The 20,095-nt window shown below is 36.8% G+C and overlaps 2 protein-coding genes across 18 annotated transcripts in view; one reads left to right on the forward strand and one right to left on the reverse strand.

Moving 5' to 3' along the window:
- ABI1 (abl interactor 1) overlaps positions 1–9,579 on the forward strand; it is a 115,845-nt gene extending 106,266 nt beyond the window's left edge. For 8 of the 15 annotated variants that reach the window (XM_046678901.1, XM_046678902.1, XM_046678903.1 and 5 more), the window contains 3 exons: positions 582–668; positions 4,368–4,553; positions 9,022–9,579. In XM_046678901.1, coding sequence (XP_046534857.1) covers positions 582–668; positions 4,368–4,553; positions 9,022–9,197 — 449 coding nt within the window. In that variant the 3' untranslated portion in view covers positions 9,198–9,579. The remainder of the gene's footprint in view (positions 1–581; positions 669–4,367; positions 4,554–9,021) is intronic. The other 7 variants (XM_046678906.1, XM_046678907.1, XM_046678910.1 and 4 more) reach the window with 1 other exon arrangement.
- A 1,603-nt stretch (positions 9,580–11,182) lies between these two features.
- PDSS1 (decaprenyl diphosphate synthase subunit 1) overlaps positions 11,183–20,095 on the reverse strand; it is a 37,892-nt gene continuing 28,979 nt past the window's right edge. For all 3 annotated transcript variants that reach the window (XM_046678918.1, XM_046678916.1, XM_046678917.1), the window contains exons 10-11: positions 14,941–15,021; positions 11,183–11,381 (exon numbers count right to left, since the gene is read on the reverse strand). In XM_046678918.1, the coding sequence (XP_046534874.1) occupies positions 11,241–11,381; positions 14,941–15,021 (222 nt within the window). In that variant the 3' untranslated portion in view covers positions 11,183–11,240. The remainder of the gene's footprint in view (positions 11,382–14,940; positions 15,022–20,095) is intronic.

The raw sequence follows: 20,095 nt of genomic DNA on the forward strand, positions 1-20,095 counted from the left end.
TCCTGGAGAGATGTGTGTACATTCTCGTATATAATAACTGTTTTTAAAGGAAACCTGTGATTAATGTATTTATTTCTATATGGAATAAACAGCTATTCCGTAACATATTTGTTTTATTGATTTGGGTTCTAATTTACAACATTACCCTAAAGCTAGAGATACCTGTTAGGTTATAGAGAGATGGCAAAGACATAATATCCTGGAAACCTCTATTGGTATTTCACCATTTTTTTAGTCTTTCCTTAGAATTTGAAAATTTCATTGCATGAGAGTGAATGTGGTAGTGAATTTAAATCTCCCCCCAAACAATATAACTTTAGAATTAAATTAAATGTATTTTTTTTTTTTTAATAAAATTAACCAGTTGGCTAGGCACAACTCAGCTTTAGGTTTGTCATGGGAAATGAACTTGAAGAAGGTTCTGCAGGTTTTTGTTTTGTTTTTTGTTTTGTTTTGTTTCATTTGCAAACTGTTCTTTGCATACTTATGTTTGTGGTCCTTGTAACTGACTTCTGCTTTTTGTTTGTTTCCTTTTCTTTCCTTTATGTTTTACTTCCCCCATACTGTGTTGTTGCTGCCAGTTTCTATTGCTCCACCCCCTCCCCCTATGCCTCAGTTGACTCCACAGATACCTCTCACAGGCTTCGTGGCCAGGGTGCAGGAAAACAGTAAGTTTGGAAAAACTGAGCTATCCAAAGAGTAGAGGCTGTCTCCTTATAGCATGCATGGCTGACGAGTCATCGTTTTCCTTACTTTTATTGAGAAGCTAATCTTATCTTGAAAATAGGTGCAGATAATGTAATTGAAACTGAAGAGCACGGTCTTCAGTTTTTTCTCTTGTGTGCATGATTACTGACCCATAAAAATTTCCAAACTGCAACTTTCTTATGTATTTACATGATCTAAAACATGAAATGTGATCTTTGCAGATTCTTGTTGTGTAATCACAAAAATTCGAAATGTGTGGAAAGGACTAGCTTCCAGTAGTTATTAGGAGACTTAGTTAGAAACCATTTTGTATTCTCTTGCCAGCAAATTCATCAAGATAGAGGTAGTTACACTGAGATTAAATTTATTATGCAATTGGGACAGGTGTGTTTGTTTTTCCTTTAGTTACAAAAAGATTTCTGGAGAAAGCTTTGTAGCCTCAGATTTTTATATATAGATAATTCTGAACCTAAATAAAGATTCATTGTTAGGATGAGAATGAATCTGCAAGAAGTAAATGACTTCCATGCTATCCATGTAAGAGTGGTCCTCAACGTGGAACCCTCTTCATGTTTTGGCTACATGCAGCCCCATGAGGATTATTTCTGAGTATGCAAATCTGTCAGCTTTTTAAGATCTTCTCTGAAGGAAGATCAGGTTTACTGATTTTTGGAAATTCTTTTGAATATATGGATTTAATTAGGATAGAGTAGTTCATGTTACTACCTGATTACTTTGAGGTTCCAGAAGATATATAATCCTAACACATGATCATAGTGAATGTTGTTTGGCAGAATGAAAAATGCCCCTATTACTGAATTATATTATGCCAGAATAGCTGTTGAGATTAAAATGGTAAGGTGGCCTAGTGGTAATTTACTTCACTTGGGACCATCACTGTGCAAATGTTTCTCAGAATGGTCTGAACAAATATATAAGCCGCTTGACCAGCCCATCTTCCAGGAGAATACATTGTGGCAAATTACATTGTTAAGATTTGCTGACCTTGTGTTATTCTCCACATTTCCTCCCTTCCTCCAGTCAAATATTTTTATTCAGTGTTATGTGCTAGGCTCTGGGAAGAATACAAGTAGTCTAAGAGGAAGTCCCTATGTATGATTTAATGGGCTTTTTATAAAACATGGTAGTTTCCAAATGTTGAAATTTCTGAGTGTAAACCAACCTTGTTAACATTTGTTTGAAAACTCTAATGTGTTTAAACATGTAAAAATAAATGAATCTTATTTTTTTTTTAAAGTGAATAAGGATAAATTACTGGTCCTTAATGCTGTGAGAATTTAAAAACTAAGCCAGTTTAACCTTTTGAACTTCTTTACAAACGGGAATTTTTAGGAAATATTTTTAAATAGTCATAATAAACATACATTTATGGGGTCCAAAGCTCATTGACTAGCTTTTTGGAAACTTTTAAAAATAGAATGTCAGTGTTACTTATTCAGTACTTTATTTTAGTCATACATGGCCTTGCTAAAGAGGCCCATGGTACTATCTTAGTTCTTTCTAGCAAACATATGAAAGTGAGTCAGTTATTCTCCTTGTGCTGCAGAACGCCCCACTTTATTTGGCATCTATTTTCTTTGAAAGCATATTAGAAAGATTGGTGATAAACTGTGTATCCATGTCTTAACTGTTTTATGAAGTGCAAATTTTCTGTGTTTTTTCTTTTAAATATTCAGTTTCTTAGGCCCCTCAACGTTGGTGATAATGCACGTTAGCAGTTAACCTATTAATAAATGTTTCCGTTTAAGATATGAGCCTCTAAAAAACTCAGCAGTGTGTTTATGTCTATTTATGATTAACATCAGAAAGCATTTTTTAACTAATTACGCATGGCACTAGACAAAGTATTATACACAGAGAATGATTGACTAGCCCCCTGCCCATTGTATGTAATTTGAAGATAATTCACAGCAGTTGAACATAAAGACAATTGAGTGAAAATATTAAACTAGTAAGTACTATATCAGTCAAGAGTAAATGCAATTTAGGGGTTCAGGCAAATTTATATAATTTACACATTAGGCCAAATTAAGGATATGAGAGCTATGACTGATGTCAGGATGATTTATCTCCATTTTCTTCTCCTCTCAATATTAGAAAGCTTTATGGAGAAGGTATGGGCAAAAATAAAATAGATCCAAGCATTCAATGGAAAAATTGTAGACCTGTTTGATAGCTATCAGAATGAGCATCGCCACATCAGATTTGTTTTCTAACAGTCTTTTTCATCCCCCAACAGGATAAAGTAGAAATCACGGAATTGAAGTGGTTATGGAAGTAGGGCTGTTGTCTGCAAATGTTTTAGATATGGATCCCTTGGTTATATTCTCAGCACGTTATTCCAAATAGGGTAGAGGAACTTTAAAACCTGTATTACAAATAGATTATGATTGCTTTCTTTGATCACATAAATAGCCCAAGAAAGTGGCATTTGAGTTTAGTATGTTGGTATTCTGAATTTCTCCCCTGCAGATATTATATAATTCCTGTATCAATTTGTATCAAAGCATTTTCATGTCTTTTACTTTTAAAGAAATTTGTGGATCAGAAATTTGAATTAAGAATTAGTTATGTTCTAGCTTTGAATTCCTTAATATTGGGAGCATTTGTTGCCGTGTATCATAATAGTTGGGTGAACACAGTTCTAGCCTGGCATTTTCCCATTTCACTGTTTACGCCTTTAATTATTTAAATCACACACACATATCACAGCCATCTAGAATTTGAGGTATGACTCATTTTTATTGTTTTGCATGATACAAGTTCCTTTCTGTTTGTTTGTTTGTTTTTTTAAATTACATCTTCCTAAAATACTTTGTTTTTAAAATCTTTATTGTGGATATATTCTTAGAAAATTGGATTTTTAGGATTCTTTCCCTCATCCTATGTTTATGTTTTACTAGCAGTAATGCAAAAATCTTAGCTTGCTTTTTCTACATTAAAAAAGTTGATTATGAATACAAACTTTTTTCAGAATATTCAATGAAATTTTCTACTAGCTTGGAATTATTTACTTTTAGTTTGGTTTAATTTTCTCCTGTTAAATTTTAAATAAAAGAATAGAAAACCTATACATAGAAGCGGACCTAATACCTAAACTTTTCTTTTTTTCTCCATTAAAACAAAAACAAGTATTCACCCACCGGAGACTTATTTCTGGGGAACTAACGATAATTAAAAGCCAAAATCAGAGACATGAATGTGCACAATGAATGGTTATCAAACCATTAATGTGTTATTATTCATAACGTTTACTGTAGTCCAAATGACAAATGTGACATAGGGCTTATTTAAGGAGGTAGGCTAACTGAAGAGTGACATTTGTTCTGACCTAGGCCTTAGAGCTTAGAAACATCTTTACTCCTGTGATCTTTGTAAAAAGAGTCTTTGTCTCCTAACTTCCTGCATTCATTAATCTGTAGTTTTTCCTAATTCCCTTATTTTTAGCTCATTGTATTTTTGTAAAATTGTTCTTAAGAGTAGTAGAAGCTTTAACACACCAAGCTTTTATTTCTAATCATTGCATGTTTTATTATAGTGCATGCTGTATATGAAGTAGTGCTTTCTTAAATTCTGTTAACTTATCAATTTCCATTTAGTCTATTTCTCATTCCAATTAATTATCTGAATTTTTTTAGTTGCTGATAGTCCAACTCCACCACCCCCACCTCCGCCAGATGACATTCCCATGTTTGATGACTCTCCACCTCCGCCACCACCACCTCCCGTGGATTATGAAGACGAGGAGGCTGCAGTGGTTCAGTATAATGATCCATATGCAGATGGGGATCCTGCTTGGGCCCCCAAGAATTATATTGAGAAAGGTAAGGTACAATCATCATTGAATTGAGGTAAAGGAAAATAAGCTCATAATGGAATTGTAGAGCTATAAAGAATGTCTAGGCTAGTGTTTCTCAGACTTTGGAATAGCTTTACCAGCCCAGCTGATTCAGTGAAACCTTATTTCCTATACACTCCCAGTATAAAGGGAGGATTGTTTTTTTGTTTCTAAAATTAAAAGTATAATATTAGGTGTGCTTTTTCAAATGACATAAGCTTCCACTGGATATTAACTTGTCTGTCAGCATTTTATAGATGAAGCAACTCAGGCCACAAGAAAGAAGTTTAATAACTTACTAAAGTCATAATTAGGAAATATTTAGAACAAAATTTCTTGTGTGGTGATGGATGGCAACTAGACTTTTAGTGGTGAACATGATATAGTCTATACAGAAGTCGGAATATAATGATGTACACCTGAAATTTATATAATGTTATGAACCAGTATTACCTCAATAAAAAAATAAAACAATTTCTAAGCTCTTATACTAAAAATAGAAACCTTTCATATCTAAATATTTAAAAATATATTGGGACTATCATGAGAAAAAGCCTCAATTAAATTGGTTTTCAGTTAGTTGACTTTGTAAAAGAGAAGATAACTAAAATTTCATTTCATGAAATTAGGTATAACTCTAATGCGCAAATCATTCACAGTAATTATCTATTAAGAAATAGTGGGGCTGGCCCTGTGGCTGAATGGTTAAGTTCATGTGCTCCGCTGCAGGCGGCCCAGGGTTTCGTTGGTTCGAATCCTGGGCGCGGACATGGCACTGCTCATCAAACCACGCTGAGGCAGCGTCCCACATGCCACAACTAGAAGGACCCACAACAAAGGATATACAACTATGTACCAGGGGGCTTTGGGGAGAAAAAGGAAAAAAATAAAATCTTAAAAAAAAAAAAAAGAAATAGTGTGTAGGGGGGCCCGCCCAGTGGCGCAGTGGTTAAGTTTGCACGTTCTGCTTCCGTGGCCCAGGGTTCGCTGGTTCAGATCCTGGGTGCGGACATGGCACTGCTTGGCAAAAGCCATGCTGTGGTAGGCATCCCACGTGTAAAGTAGAGGAAGATGGGCACGGATGTTAGCTCAGGGCCAGTCTTCCTCAGCAAAAAGAGGAGGATTGGCAATAGTTAGCTCAGGGCTAATCTTCCTCAAAAAAAAAAAGTCTGTGGGAAGAAACAAATTCTGTTTTTAGAGAGTTTGTTTGCTTTTTTCCATCCAATTCTATGCTATTTTAAAATCTATTTCTGGGGCCGGCCCTGTGGCAGAGTGGTTAAGTTTGTGTGCTCTGCTTCAGCAGCCTGGGGTTTGTCAGTTGGCAACCTGGATGTGGGCCTACACATTGCTCATGAAGCCATGCTGTGGCAGCATCCCACATAGAAGAGCTAGAATGACCTACAACTAGGATACACAACTACATACTGGGGCTTTGGGGAGGGGGAAAAGAAAAGAGGAAGATTGGCAACAGAGCTTAGCTCACCAAAAAAAATACTTTAAAAAAAAATATTTCTATAGAGATCTGAAAAATGCTTGTAATTTAGTGGATCACATTTGATTACCTTTGAAATGTATTCCCTTCTGTTAGCTTTGTTGGATTAACTGACCTTAAGCAAGTAGCTGTCGCCCTTGAGACCTGTGACATTCTCTCCTGCCTAGGTTTTGAATATGTGGCTAAAAGTAAATTCGCTGTTTTCCTTTTTTATATTTTTAAACAGTAGATATTCCACATACTGTTCAGGAAGATGTGAATATTCTACTTTACATTTAAATTCTACTTTACGTTTAAAACATAGAGATATGTCATTATGAGAGTGAGAAACTTGAGTAGTCTTGAATTGTGTTTTTACCCCTATTTTCTGGCTTGGAAAAGCAAATTTAACTTTAAATAACTGTGAAGATGAGACTATTATATAAGTTGACAAACTTGGAATGATACAGTAGGCAATAGAGCAGGATTAAAAAATATCTTCACAAGTTGGAATAATGAGTCTTAACATCACACACTTTTAGTAAAAGACTAGGTCATAAATATTTTTCGCTTTTAAAAAAATTGAGGTATAATTGACATAACATTAATTTCAGGTGTACAGCATAATGATTTGATGTTTGTATATATTGTGAAATGAAATATTTTTAACTTTACAAGACATAGAGTTGTCACAGCTCCTCAGCACGACTGTTGTAGCACAAAAGGGGCATAGACAGTACGCGAGTGAGTGGATGTGGCCGTGTTCCGATAAACTGTTACTTACACAAAAGGCATGGCTTGGATTTGGCCCTGGGTTTGGTGACCCCTAGTCTAAATTAAAAAGTTGAGATTTAGTAGGATTATATTTAAAGCCTTTAATAGTCACCTTTATAATCCCCAATGAATAAAACCTGTTTTAATAGGATTTCAGTTGACTATATTAACCAACAGTTTGACATGACTGTTCTGGAAGCCAGACTCTTAGGGTATTTTAGCTGAATTTCAACCTAATATCTACCAATATGATCATATTCATTTATATTAGACTAGTGCTATGTCTAATTTTGAGTACCACATACATTTCAAGATCTTGCAAACAGGAATGCCTTCAGAGGAGAATATTTATAAGGCTGAAATATCTAGAAAGTGTATCTATAATGAGAAAAAGTTGAAAGCATTGTTTCCAAGTTGAGGAAGAGAAGATTTCAGAGGGGCTAGATAGCTATCTTCAAATTTTTATCATGTGGGGGTAGGATTAGCGTGTTAGACTTCGAGTTCCAGAGAACCCTAAAGTACATACCGGAGGGAGAGTTCAGCTCTCTATATGGATTGGAATCCTGGAGAGTAGAATGGACGTCAAATTATAAACGGTTAAATATACTGAGCAGTAAGAGTTATATGAGAGAATATGTACACTGGGGAAGGGAGGTTCAGCGTGACTCAGTTTCATTTACAAAGGCAACTTGGAAAATAGGAATATAATTAATTGAGCCTCAGTACTTTGACAAGCTTTGTATAGGTGGAACTAAACTTGAGGAAGTAAGAATTTTCATTTTGCTGAATCACTTTGAGGGTACCAGGCCTTTGTCACCATCTGTTTAAAAATCATCTGTACCACTCAAAATCTAACCCATGGTGACTCAGAATTCAAAGAAATTAACGTTACAAAAGTTAAACAATAAATAATTATTAATAAGTAATTGACAAATTAATAATAACTGACTTTTTATTATTACACTATTTTCTTTATTAATGTTTATCTCTAGCAGTCACTCAACTTTCTTGAGTGGTTATTTAGCCAAAAGTAATACCAGGACAATAATTTAATATTATTTATTATGTATGTTTTGGGTTTTTTTGAAACTGGTTATGTCAGTGAGCTTGTAATCACAATACTATGATTCTGCTGCAGGATTGAAATGGAGGGGAATGGACTTGTTCAGTTTACTTAATCGAGTAGTTTGTAAGAGGAACAAAGATTGCCTATCTTAATTTAGCAAGTTGGTACAGATTAGTACTGAAGGTCTGCTCCTTATTATAATTCACTAATTCAGAATAATTATGGGGAGAAGCCATCTTTCGTAGGGGGAAAATGAGTTCCAGAATATCTCAAACGTTTTTAAAACTCTTCTATTTTAAGACAAACTACACAGTGTAGGTAAATCAATGAAAAAAATCTATATCACATACAATTTTACATATACTAGGCAATTACATGTAATTTCAGAATTATTATGGTAAAAAGGCAGAAGGAAGGAATAATTAAATTCATAAACCTGTAGTTTGGAAAACTAGTAACTTTCTGATGCCTTTCCTTTCCACAACACTGTTTATAAAGGATGTAAATATTTTTAACTCAAAATAATGATATATGCCACAGAATTGCAGACAGTTCTCTAAGTCTTCATTAATGTGTCCTCACTCACAATATTTCTCCCTTTAAAAAAAAATCTTATTGCCTTGAAAGTGTGTAAATATTTTTTTAAAAAATCTAGGTATAGCCCCATAAATTACATGAATATTTTCCTTGGAGTAGGATGAGATTTACCTCCCAGTATATGTGTATCTTCAGAGTAGCTTGGATTGTCACCTGGTTTACTAACTGATTGGCTGTACAGCTTTACTTTGCCCAATAGTCATTTTGAAAAATGGTGCTTTGCATATGGTTGGCGTTTAGTAGATTTTTGAACAAATGAATTGAAACATCTAACAAATCCTAAAGTTTCGATATCTTTCCTAAATAGGTTGGTAGAAACTATTGACTTCTCTAGTCTAATCGAATTGTCAGTTTGGCCCTAAGATCAAACCAGTGATTTAGGCACATGGTTGGCCACTGGCCTACCTATGAATATAGATGTAAGAATTAAGAATATTCATAAACTAGTTGGTTTTGCTATACTATAGAATTGGCATTACATTTTAAAATTCAATTAAATGTTGGAAATAGTGCACTCACGTGATATTTCAACTCTTTTCTCCATAGTTGTGGCAATATATGATTATACAAAAGACAAGGATGATGAGCTATCATTTATGGAGGGTGCAATCATTTATGTAATAAAGAAGAATGACGACGGCTGGTATGAAGGAGTCTGCAATCGAGTGACTGGTCTGTTCCCTGGGAACTATGTCGAATCAATCATGCACTATACTGATTAAATTCTTTTGGCTTTTAAAGTAGGTTCTTACTACTCAGTCATACTGTGGGACTATTATGGTTAACAGAATTGTCTTAAAATGTTTAAAAATGTGCCCATATTTTCAGGACATGCTGTTTTATTGGTATAATTGAATGTCTACCTGTAAGCATAAATCTTGGAGGCAGTTCGTGATTGCTAAATAGCAGTTCATACAGGAGGCTGTCCATAACTGATTATGCTTATGTACTTACACATTGTTAACTTGATGACCAGCCTAAATATTCTGGGGGTGTGGGGTATAATATTTAACAAATCATGGTTCAGATTGTACCATTACATGTTTCAGTGCAGCATGGTTACTAACGCTATGTCAGACTAATATTAAAATCAGAAAACTTAAATTCTGGTGCTGGTCATACTTTTTGTTTAAACTCTCTCATTCTTGAAATATACTATTTGTTTAAAGCATGCATTCAAATTTATGTATTGAAATATACTTAAAAAAATCCAAGATGCTTCCAATTTGTATAGTATTTACTTGGAGTACTTGTATTTAGGTCTCTTGAAATGAGTTGAGTCTCTAAGGTCTCCATGTGAAACAAAACAAAAAAAGGTTATCTGTAATGTTGTTATTTGTACCTAAGTTTTTTAATGAGTGAATTTGCATTATAAATTTTTCCATTCATAAATATATAAGTGAACCAAAGGTTTTTGTCCTTTCCTTCACTGGTTTGCTTTTAAAAAAAGAAAGAAATAAAAGATACTGATTTATTGCAGAATTATGGTTCTATTTTCTCAATATATTAACTGGGAAAAAAAGTTTAGCCTTATCTCAATCTGTCCCAACAGGAATGTGACTGATTTTTACAGATTTGAAATCTGAGATGGTTATTTACCAGTCAATCTACTGAATTCCTTTTCTAAAGTAACTTTTTCAGAGCTAAGAAAATGTGTCCAAGTGTGCACATTCAGTCCTTCAGTTTCCGGTGCACTGTTGTATACCGCCGGTTCAATGAAAGGAAATGATCTTTTCTGTATTGTTTTTGTAGAGGTGGATGCAGTTGATTTTTGAATAGGCACTCTTTAATCCATTACCTGGCACTAGCAACATAGAAAGATGTAAAAATAATTGGGGGAAAAAGGTGGGTCATGTATTAACCAGTGAACAGGGATATACCTGACCAACAGATTTACATTATCTTTTGACATAATTGAAATGCAACACATGCACTTTGTGTGTCTCCTCTTAATTTAAGGGAGGGTTGGAGGGGTTTTTCTTATTTTGTGTATAATTCTCTCCTGCCTAGGGTATATTAAAGTAGAGCACTCAAGTGTGGGTTTCTGTGTACTGAGGATTTGTTTGGGTTTCAGATTACAGTTATGTACTGGGCATTACAGACTTATAACAGCATAGCAAATGGTAAGACTAGTGCAAAACATTTATTCCTGAAAATTAAAGACCATTATTGCTACCAAATCAATGTGACTGTTGCATATGCATTTTGCCTTTGTTAACATGATTTTAGTATCACTAGTGATCAGCTAGCTACCTTCTTCACATTTTTTCAAGTGGAATGTTCTCTTAATTTTGTATATAACCTATTGTCTAAATTTTATGTACAGTCTTTTATAATAAACCATTCTCCTATATGAAACTTTGGATACTGTTAAAACCTAACCAGTGTGGACTGAAATGTAGATTCACATTTTCTGACCTTTACTTCTGTGATGAGACAAGATAAACCATTTGAATTTTAACATTGATTATTTATTTGTGTAATGGCTTTACATGTGGATATTAACAGTGTAAACAATACCACATATAACCATCAAGATACCTCGATTAGAATTTACAGCACTAGAATGATAGAATCAGATGGTTTAATTACATTTAAAAAGTTTTCTGAAAAACTTTGCCAATAAAAAATAATTGCCCATCGATAAGGTTGAAATGATTTTTTAAAATGATTTTTGGTTATCTGCACATGAAGCAAAGTATATTCGACAAAATTCTTTAGGCACAGTCTGGTAAAATAGCTGCCAGAAATAACAGAAAGAGCTGTCATTTATCTCTTGTGAGGACAATTTCTGAAAGTTGTATGAGGGCATCTCTTTCCGGGGATGGTCGAAGTTTACTGATCTCTCTTACTGCCTCATGGCAGTACCGCTGGGCGAGGTAGGTTGTTTGTTGCACACCATCACTCTATGGGATACAGAACAAAACAGAACAGATGCATGTCACCCATTGCATCAGCTCTTAAACACCTGCTACAATGAATTAAAACACAGTTTTAAGATCATATAGGTCAACAGCCAAACTATGTTTCTAATGTTCTCTCTCCAACTCATAGTTCTAGCTTTCTCTGCCGACTTTTAGGCCCTTTTCTCAGATTGAAGCAAATTTTTATTCTATTAGCATACAAAGCAACTAACTCATTAATATTAAGTAGCCATCTATTTCCCCTATTTTTAATTTAAGTATAGTTATGCACCTCATGACGCTGTTTCAGTCGGTGATGTACCACGTATACAATGGTGTTCCCGTAAGATTAGTACCATATAGACTCTGTATGAAGTAGGCCATACCATCTAGGTTGGTGAAGTACACTCTATATTGTTAACACAACAACGAAATCACCTAAACAAGCATTTCTCAGAATGTATCCCTATCATTAAGCAACACATGACTGTATTAGAGTTTTTTTAAAAGCTCTATATATAAAAAATATCTATACAATAAGTTTTTAAATGAAAAAATCTAAAGTGAAAGTTTAAAAAAACTACATATACAATAAAAGTACAGAAGAGCTTATGATGAAAATCAGCAGTTCCCGTCTTCCAAAGGCATCAGCTTTATCAGTGGTTTTTATTTCTTAATTAGCAATTTTAGTTATTTATTGCCTTTCTACTAAGAAAAATGAGGATTTAGTCCACCCACACTATGCCTCCTAATTTGGTCATTATATTGCTGTCTTCAGTTCTACTAGATTACCTTTGTCATCATGTTCCATCAGCTTCTGACTTCATCGTGTATAAGACGAGGGTAAGAATGGGGAGCACTTGTAGAAGTGCTCCTGTGTTTTCTTCTCACTGTACCTTTGCACTGTAGACATTTGCACCGTATTCTCTAACTATGTTTTTATGTTGGTTCTTTCTAAAAGTGTAAAAATGTGTACTGCAGAATCAAGTATAGTTGTGCATAGCCTAATGACGGAGATATGTTCTGAGAAATGTCTCATTAGGTGATTTCGTTGTTGTGTGAACATCATAGTGTGTGCCTAACACAAACCTAAACAGTGCAGCCTACTACACACCTTGGCTATGTGGTTCTGATCTCGAGAGACCACTGTTGTATAGGACCATCAATGACTGAAACGTCATTATGCAGCACATGACTGTAATATACTATAATTTTATTTCCTTCCCCATGGTTCCAAGTTCATGATCTCTCTGTATTCAGAGGAGAATATTCCTCACAAAATGACTCGAGGGCCTCTTACCAATTGACACAAGATATGACTCAAATATGATACATTTTAGTTTGCTCTGCCTTACTGTACAGAAGCCCACTTCTGGATGTAACTCCCTCCTTTTCTTCCTCTTTGGGAAAGGAGCTCCTGATTTCTAATATTTCCAATGCCTTAATCATTCTCTCTATTATTTGACTTCCTTCTAGCTCTAATGTCCAGCTGCCTTCTCAGTATGACTTTTCATTGAACTCTTTTGGTCCATTCCACTGCTTTCAATACTTCTATCTTTCTCTTTCTTGGCGTTTCCACATTTTTGCTGAAATACACCCACAAGTAAATTACCCAGAATATGTGTATTGGAAGTCAGCTTTTTAGCTCTTGAGTGTGATAATGACTTTTGCCATCATATTTAGCGGATGGTTCAACTAGACGTAGAATTCTAGGGTAAAATGTTCCTCATCATTTGGAAGCTCTTGCTCACTGCCTTCTAGCATCCATTGTATTTGCTATACACTGAGCCAGTTTTGATCCTTCTTCCTTTTGTATGTGACCACTTTTTTCTTGGATTTCGTTTTTTGACCCTCTTCCTGAAACATCTGTTACATGATTGTACTGATCCTCTTCAAAGCTTCTCTCATTTTCTTCCCTTGCTGTTTATATTTTGGAAGATTTCCTCAATTTCATATTCTAACCTTTCTTTGGAGTTTTTCACAATCATCAAAAATTTCTTAGAGCTTGTTCTTATTTGTTTTTTAAAAATTATTATCCTGTTCTTGTTTTATGAATGCAGTATTTTTTAACTGTCCTATTTATATTTTTCCTGAGTCTTTAATTCTGTTTTTCCTAGTCTTACTCTTTCATTCAGTAAGCTTTAATCAACCACTTAGTAATCCTATTAAATAAATCTTAGTTGTCCATTCACATTTAATGAGGCAATAGGGACTAGGAGTTCTGTGGTTTGTGAACAGGGAGCTAGAATTTATAGGTCTTTAGAGAATTTGTTTAGAGAACATTCCTGTGAATTTTTTTTCTAAGTGCATTTCTGTCTAGGCTTGTTGGGCCTTCACTGTTCTACATAAGAGCCACAATTAATTTCCCTCTTTTCAGTCCGACTTCTCACTTCAGCCTTCAGTAGTACTGTTATTTCTGAAGCCAGAACCTGTCCCAGGCATATCGACTTCTTTTATCACCTATGGCCCCCTCTTATACTGAGTTTTTCATAGTACTTGCCAAACTACCCTCCAAAAAGGTGGTAACCCATAGCATACTATGATGCTTAACAGTATAGAGAATGAAAAGAGAAACTTATCCTTTGGAGGGGTTTTGCTTTTTGGAAATTTAAAAAATCTGAAAGATAATCATTTGGAATTCTTTCAAGTATTGGACTTACTATAGATTTCAGATCACATTTACTTACTAAAAATTGTTTACTCACTCCATCTTATTCACTAGATCTACTGGCTCCAAATGACTTTGGATTTGGATCTTAGAAAGAGCTCATTCTCAAAAGTCACAGAAACTGAAAATACGCATGAGGATCTGGCTTCAACAGGAATTCTGAGGATATGTGGCAGTATATTTGAAATAAGCTATAGCCCTGAAGTTCAGCTTCGTTTGCCTTTGTTGGTTTAAATTTTTTTTAGGTTACCACTTCTTTAGTCACACCTTTATCGCTGTTATATAGGATGGACTAGGAGAGACCAATTGTGAGTAGTCTAGCTGCAGCAAGGATGAGGACTTGGATTAGGCTGGAGGCCAGTCTGGGTGACGGGGAGAATAGTGATGCTACTGATGGATATGGGGAAGGCTGGTTCCACACCAACGGACCTCAACACTGACTGCACATTGGAATCAACTGGGTAGCTTTTAAAAAATACTAATATCCAAGCCCTGTCCAAGACCAATTAATTGGGATCTTTGGGAAGAATTCTACAAGAAAAATGAATTATACAAGTTTTTCTTTCTCAGTTTTTGTCAAATCAAGAATTGGCCAAACTTCATCTTGTATCTAAAATTTAATATTATGTTACTTGATTTGTTAAAAGAACTTTGCCACATTGTACCTGCTGTTGCTTTGTTCCTTTTTATAATCTTGAGCCGGTCCTAATGGCCTAGTGGTAAAATTTGGCACACTCTCCTTCGGCAGCCCGGGTTTGGTTCCCGGTTGTGTAACCACACAACCTGTCAGTAGCCGTGCTGTGGCAGTGGCTCACATAGAAGAACTAGAAGGACTTACAACCAGAATATACAACTATGTACTGGGGCTTTGGGGAGGGGAAAAAAACCCCTTACCTGTAATACGTATTGTCGAGCTCTGTCCACATCTCCTGGCAAACTGAACCGTCTCATTATCATCGCATTCATTTCTGGGAACTAAACCATAAAGAAAGAAAATCTATTTATTGCTCTTGGGAGAATCAAACCACTAGTTTGTAACAAGAGGAAATAATAATAGGTAAAAAAAAAGTGATAAAATGTTTAGATGACATGGGGGAGCAGTAAATTGTAGCAATTAAAGAAGCAGGGCTAAGAGAGACATCCATTTTCCATGCACAGGGACTGAGCTGGTGCACAGGAGAGGCAGCTGTTGATTCTTGTTCATTCTGATGTTCTGTTCTATCCTTGGTCCAACACTGAATAAGGAAGAGAGAAGGAACTAAGTACATCTCTAAAATCTCCTTAGTGGCTTCTCTTATGGTTTTCAAACGTTAGACTGCACCAGAATCACCAGAGACCTATTGGGCCTCTCCCCTAGAGTTTCTAATTCTGTAGGCATGGGGCGTGAGTGTGCATTTCAAACACGTTCTCCGGTGATGCTGATTCTGCTGGTCTCTGCTGACATTTTGAGAACCACTGGCATAGGATAAGGGTGGGGATTAGAAATTCTTCTTTTGGTACTAAATTGAGTGACTCTTAAAGCTGCTGAGGTTTCTGAGCAGAGGATATTATGAGCAGAGCTCTGCCTTAGCAGCTTGTAGAGTGGATGAGGGCAGCGGTACTCAACGTTGACTGCACACTGGAGTCACTTGGGGGGGTTTATAATACAGTTGCCTGGATCTGCTCCCGAAGATTCTGATTATATAATAGGCTTGGCCCAGGGAGCAGGATTTTTCAAACTCTCCAGGTGTTTTTAATGTGCAGCGAAGGTTGAGAACCACTGAATTAGAAGAGAGGGAGAGAAACTGGTCACGTTACTGTAGTAAATTATAAAGAATACTAGAGTTAAGCTGATGGAAAAAGGAGGAAAAAAAACAGATACAAAAGGCATTGAAGATAAATCTACATTCTACAATACTTAGTAGCTACAGAATCAGAAGCCAGGACACCAAATCACTTCATTTTCTAGATCCCAGCTCTAGTCGTGGTGCTGCCACAGCTTTGTGAGTTCCTTAACCTCCCAGGTCCTAGTGCCATCTCACCAGTGTCATGAGGGAGCTGAACAGCGTGATCTGAAATCTATTAGCTCTAACAGCTGAAGGTCCATGAAATAAGAGGTGAGATGACATGTTTGGTTTGGGACACGTCAGTGCTTCCAGCAGTTGCCAGTTTTTCCCTGGCAATAAGCCTGAAGGATGAAATAAGTTGTTGTCCTGTAACCACTGTCATGGTATTAGTAATCCCAGAAGAAAAAATAGGGCACACAGAGAAAAACCTCACCCAGATGATGGCAGATAAGGAATTAAGAACGTTCCTTTCAGAGCAAAGGAGGTGTCAGAACAAAGTTCTAAACATGTAGAGGCTGCTGGAGCCAGCAACTGGTTAGTTCCTAAATGAAAACCAGTAATTTGCTTTAGTTGCTGGTCTTTTAAGAGTAAAATAATTTAAGTTACAGGAAACAAATCAGGAAGGCTCAAATCAATTTTAGTGGTAAAAAAAAAATCAAGTAGGCATTTGTCTTGGTTTCTTAATATGACATTCCAAAATTGGATATCTGGAAGGCTGTGTCCTCAGAACTGAAGTGACACGTCCTGGGCATCTGGTAAAGTTCCCTGTCTATGCTATTGTCTATGGTATATGAGCTTTTTCTGCAACACCATCAAGCATGGTAGAATGTGCTGACTGGGGGGTTTCTCTGATTCCTTTGACAAACGCATTGAGAAGGGAAAGCTTAAAAGAGATATTTGCATCGAGTGTGAGTACACCCTTCCTTTGAAACATATAGTGTGTGCAATTTTAACACGCAAATATTAAACTCTTCCCCTTGGCACTCCCGTCCCCTTAACGTGTATGTGGAGAAGAAATGAGAAACATAACAGGAAGAACAGTTGCCTGCCTGCAGATTTAGTGGGAAATGAGAAAATTTTTTTTGCTCAGGCTCGGTTTTTAAGATCAGGAAAACCACCTGTGGACGAATCAGATTCTAACTGTGCGATCTGTCCATAAACTAAACGACAGAGGTGATCAATAAATCGGAGTGAGCTTCCACAAACAAAACTTGGGTAACTCTTAAGATCTAACTAGTGACAACAGCAGAAGCCTGCGCAGCTGGTGCAGGGGCTGGCGAGGGTGAGGGCAGCTGGAAGGACGGCTGACATTTAGGTCTGGTGACTTGTCAAACAACGAAGAGAAGCAGGAGAAGAAAGGAAAAGATCTCTTAAAGGATATTTGAGAACTAATGTAGTCTCACCAAAAAAAGAGCGAAGGCTTCCATTTTGTTTCTGAAGAATTTTGAAATCCAGCCTATGTACTCTTCACAGATTTAATGTGAGGTCTTTTTCTTAAGTGCATATATAGGAAGGACACTGTCATCACTGGGACCTCTCTAGAAATCCTGAAACTTTTCTTAAATCCCCTGTACCAAATGCTGTCAAAAAACCCCTTCAGAGAGAAGGCAAAAATAGTGAATTCCAAAGAGGGAGTTTCTGTCAAGTTCTGGGTCCAATGAATTTCAATTTCAAGACAACTCAACCAAGCTGAGTTAAAAAGGAAAAGTGGTGTCCCAGGGTTGCTTGTCTGGGTCCAGTGAGACTCAATGTTCACAAATGGAAAAGTTCAAAGACTAATTTATCTAATCTGCAAACAGAACTCACCTACCTACGGAAAAAGATTACAAACATCTTACAACCACTCCACTAACTGGGTAGGTTAGTCACAGTAATGGAAGCTGACACCGAGACTCTGCTTTGAGCTATCAGTGCATTTTCAGTGCCAGGCACACCAACTGTGTGCTCTGTGGGAAGACCTACTGGGGACCGGACAAGCTCAACTGCTAGCTTTTATCCACATCATCAGTGGCAAGAACATTCCACTGTATACTAAAATGTATATTGGTCTTAGACTTGGAGTGTTTGCCTGCTGTGCCATTTACCTGATGTGTAATTTTGCCCAAGTTTGAGCATCACTTTCTTTTTTGTAGAATGGACATAATACCTACCTCAAAAAGGAGTTGTGAGATTAATGTAGAAAAGAATCCTTTGTAAACTACATGGAGATAGCTGCACGTTTTCATGTTATTTTTGGAACTTGTTTCACCCCAAATCAGTTTGAGCCCCATAAATCTTTTTGACAAATTACTGGCCAAGAATCCCTTTTTTGACAGTGTAACCCATAGTAGAGCCTCAACTTGATGTTTTCTTTGAAAACTTATAAATACGTATTTGACTGACTTTGGGCCCGTGCGCCACAAGACAGAACAATCAGTCTACTTAAGAAACAAGTCCTGTCCAGTCACTTCCTGCTTGGCCTCGTTCTGTGTTCCCCTTTCTAAGGCTGCAGTGTGCCTCTCTCACTCCTCTTCCTACTGCCTGATGAGAGGGCAGTGGGGAAAAGCGCTGTCTGCTGAGGATGAGTGTGTGTCTCATGATACTGTGGTTTGCGGCACTGTAAGCTTTTGTCTCTTCCTTTTCCTTGTCCCCTTTTTTCTTTAAACCAGCATTTTTAAGTCTCTTGTAGATTACTTATTGATTTAAGAGATTTTCAACAGAGTGGTCCATTTCTCCCCTGACTTTGCCCCACTATATCTCAAGGCAGAATTATTCACACTCATTTGTGTAGAGAGGGAAGCAAATTAGTTTCTTTTGCAGTACGTTCATAGTGAAACACGATCAGAAGAGACATCTGTTCTCAGTCAATCATCTTAAGGTTTAAGTAGGACTCAGTTGTTAACTTAGTATCACGGGGCTCATACAGTTATTTATAATTGTTAAGATTTCTGAAAGTATAGCATCCAGAGGTTGTTAGTAGACTGTAAGCTTCTTAGGGAAAGGCTTGTTCTGTAGTCGTCTTGATAACCTCAGAGTGCAGCTAACGGAGTCTTTCCCAAGCTGGCAGAATCCCAGGGCTCTAGGTCCATCTTGTTCTTCATTCACATTTACCAATCACGGCTGAGGAGTGGATGGATGTTTGTCGTTGTACAGATGGTAACCAGTGACTAATCTTTCTAATCTCAGGCATGCTTTTACATTTACATGGCTCGTGAATTCTTGCCTTTTTGTGGGTTAATGGCAAAAAAGGAAATGTTCCCCACTCCTGCTTTAATGTATACAAGGGGATTTTATAAATTGTCAGAAGCTGGCACACGTATTAGTATTCTTCTTGAGTTTTGTGCTGGCAGTTAGTCTCAATAGGAGAAAGGACCTATTTAGAGCACACTTTTCACTTCTCTCCTCAAAATTTTGAGAGGATGGAGCCTGGGAATGGGGACAGAAATTTCCACAAAGTGGCCAGGCCTCTCCGGTCCCAGCCCTCAGTCTGCAGGTGACTGCTGTCCACTCGTGTGCTGCCCAGAGTAAGCTGGCCCAGCCCCCCGGGCCATCAGCCTCCCCTGAGAAGTCACCCTGGTGATGGCGCTGCTAAATCGTGGGGAAAGATGACCTCTCCTTTCTGGGATCAGAAACCGATCAAAAAGCAACATCTGGTTTTTATAATATCAAAATGGAATCACTGAGTTCTATGGAAGACATGATTTATCTTTGTAAATTTTGAGAAAGAATAGAGGCACAATCTCTGAAAGACTAAAAGTTTACAAAAATTTTAGACAAAAGAGCTAATTTTTAATTTCCTGGCATGGTGATGAACATCTTTGCTTTGCTAAATCACACATACTAACATGAAAATCTATTAAAAAGACGTCCAAGTACCAGCCAACATCCCAGTTATTTCAGATAACATATGGCACAGCCAGACGCAGTGTGGCCGGGGTCCAGGGCAGGCTCTGAAAGTGTCTGCCTTGCAAGTCCCTGCAGCATCTTTGAGGCTTCCTAAGCTTTCATCCATATTAAGGAGAATAAGAAGGCAGCTTTACTTACTTCCTTAACTGACAGCCCTTTAATCTGGAGAAAGAAGGAACTGTGTGGTTCTAGTAGGGCATTCCACTGACTTCTTGACATTTTGAGGCAATGGCCGAGGCTCTCTGAGAGCAGCAGACAGTCCCATTAAACTTCTAGAACTGGAGAATTTCTCACAATTTCTTATGCTTGGCGGCCCTTCCTGGGCCTTTTTAAGGGGC

The sequence above is a fragment of the Equus quagga genome, chromosome 12 (genome assembly GCF_021613505.1).
Source record: "Equus quagga isolate Etosha38 chromosome 12, UCLA_HA_Equagga_1.0, whole genome shotgun sequence".
Taxonomy (NCBI): Eukaryota; Metazoa; Chordata; class Mammalia; order Perissodactyla; family Equidae; genus Equus; species Equus quagga.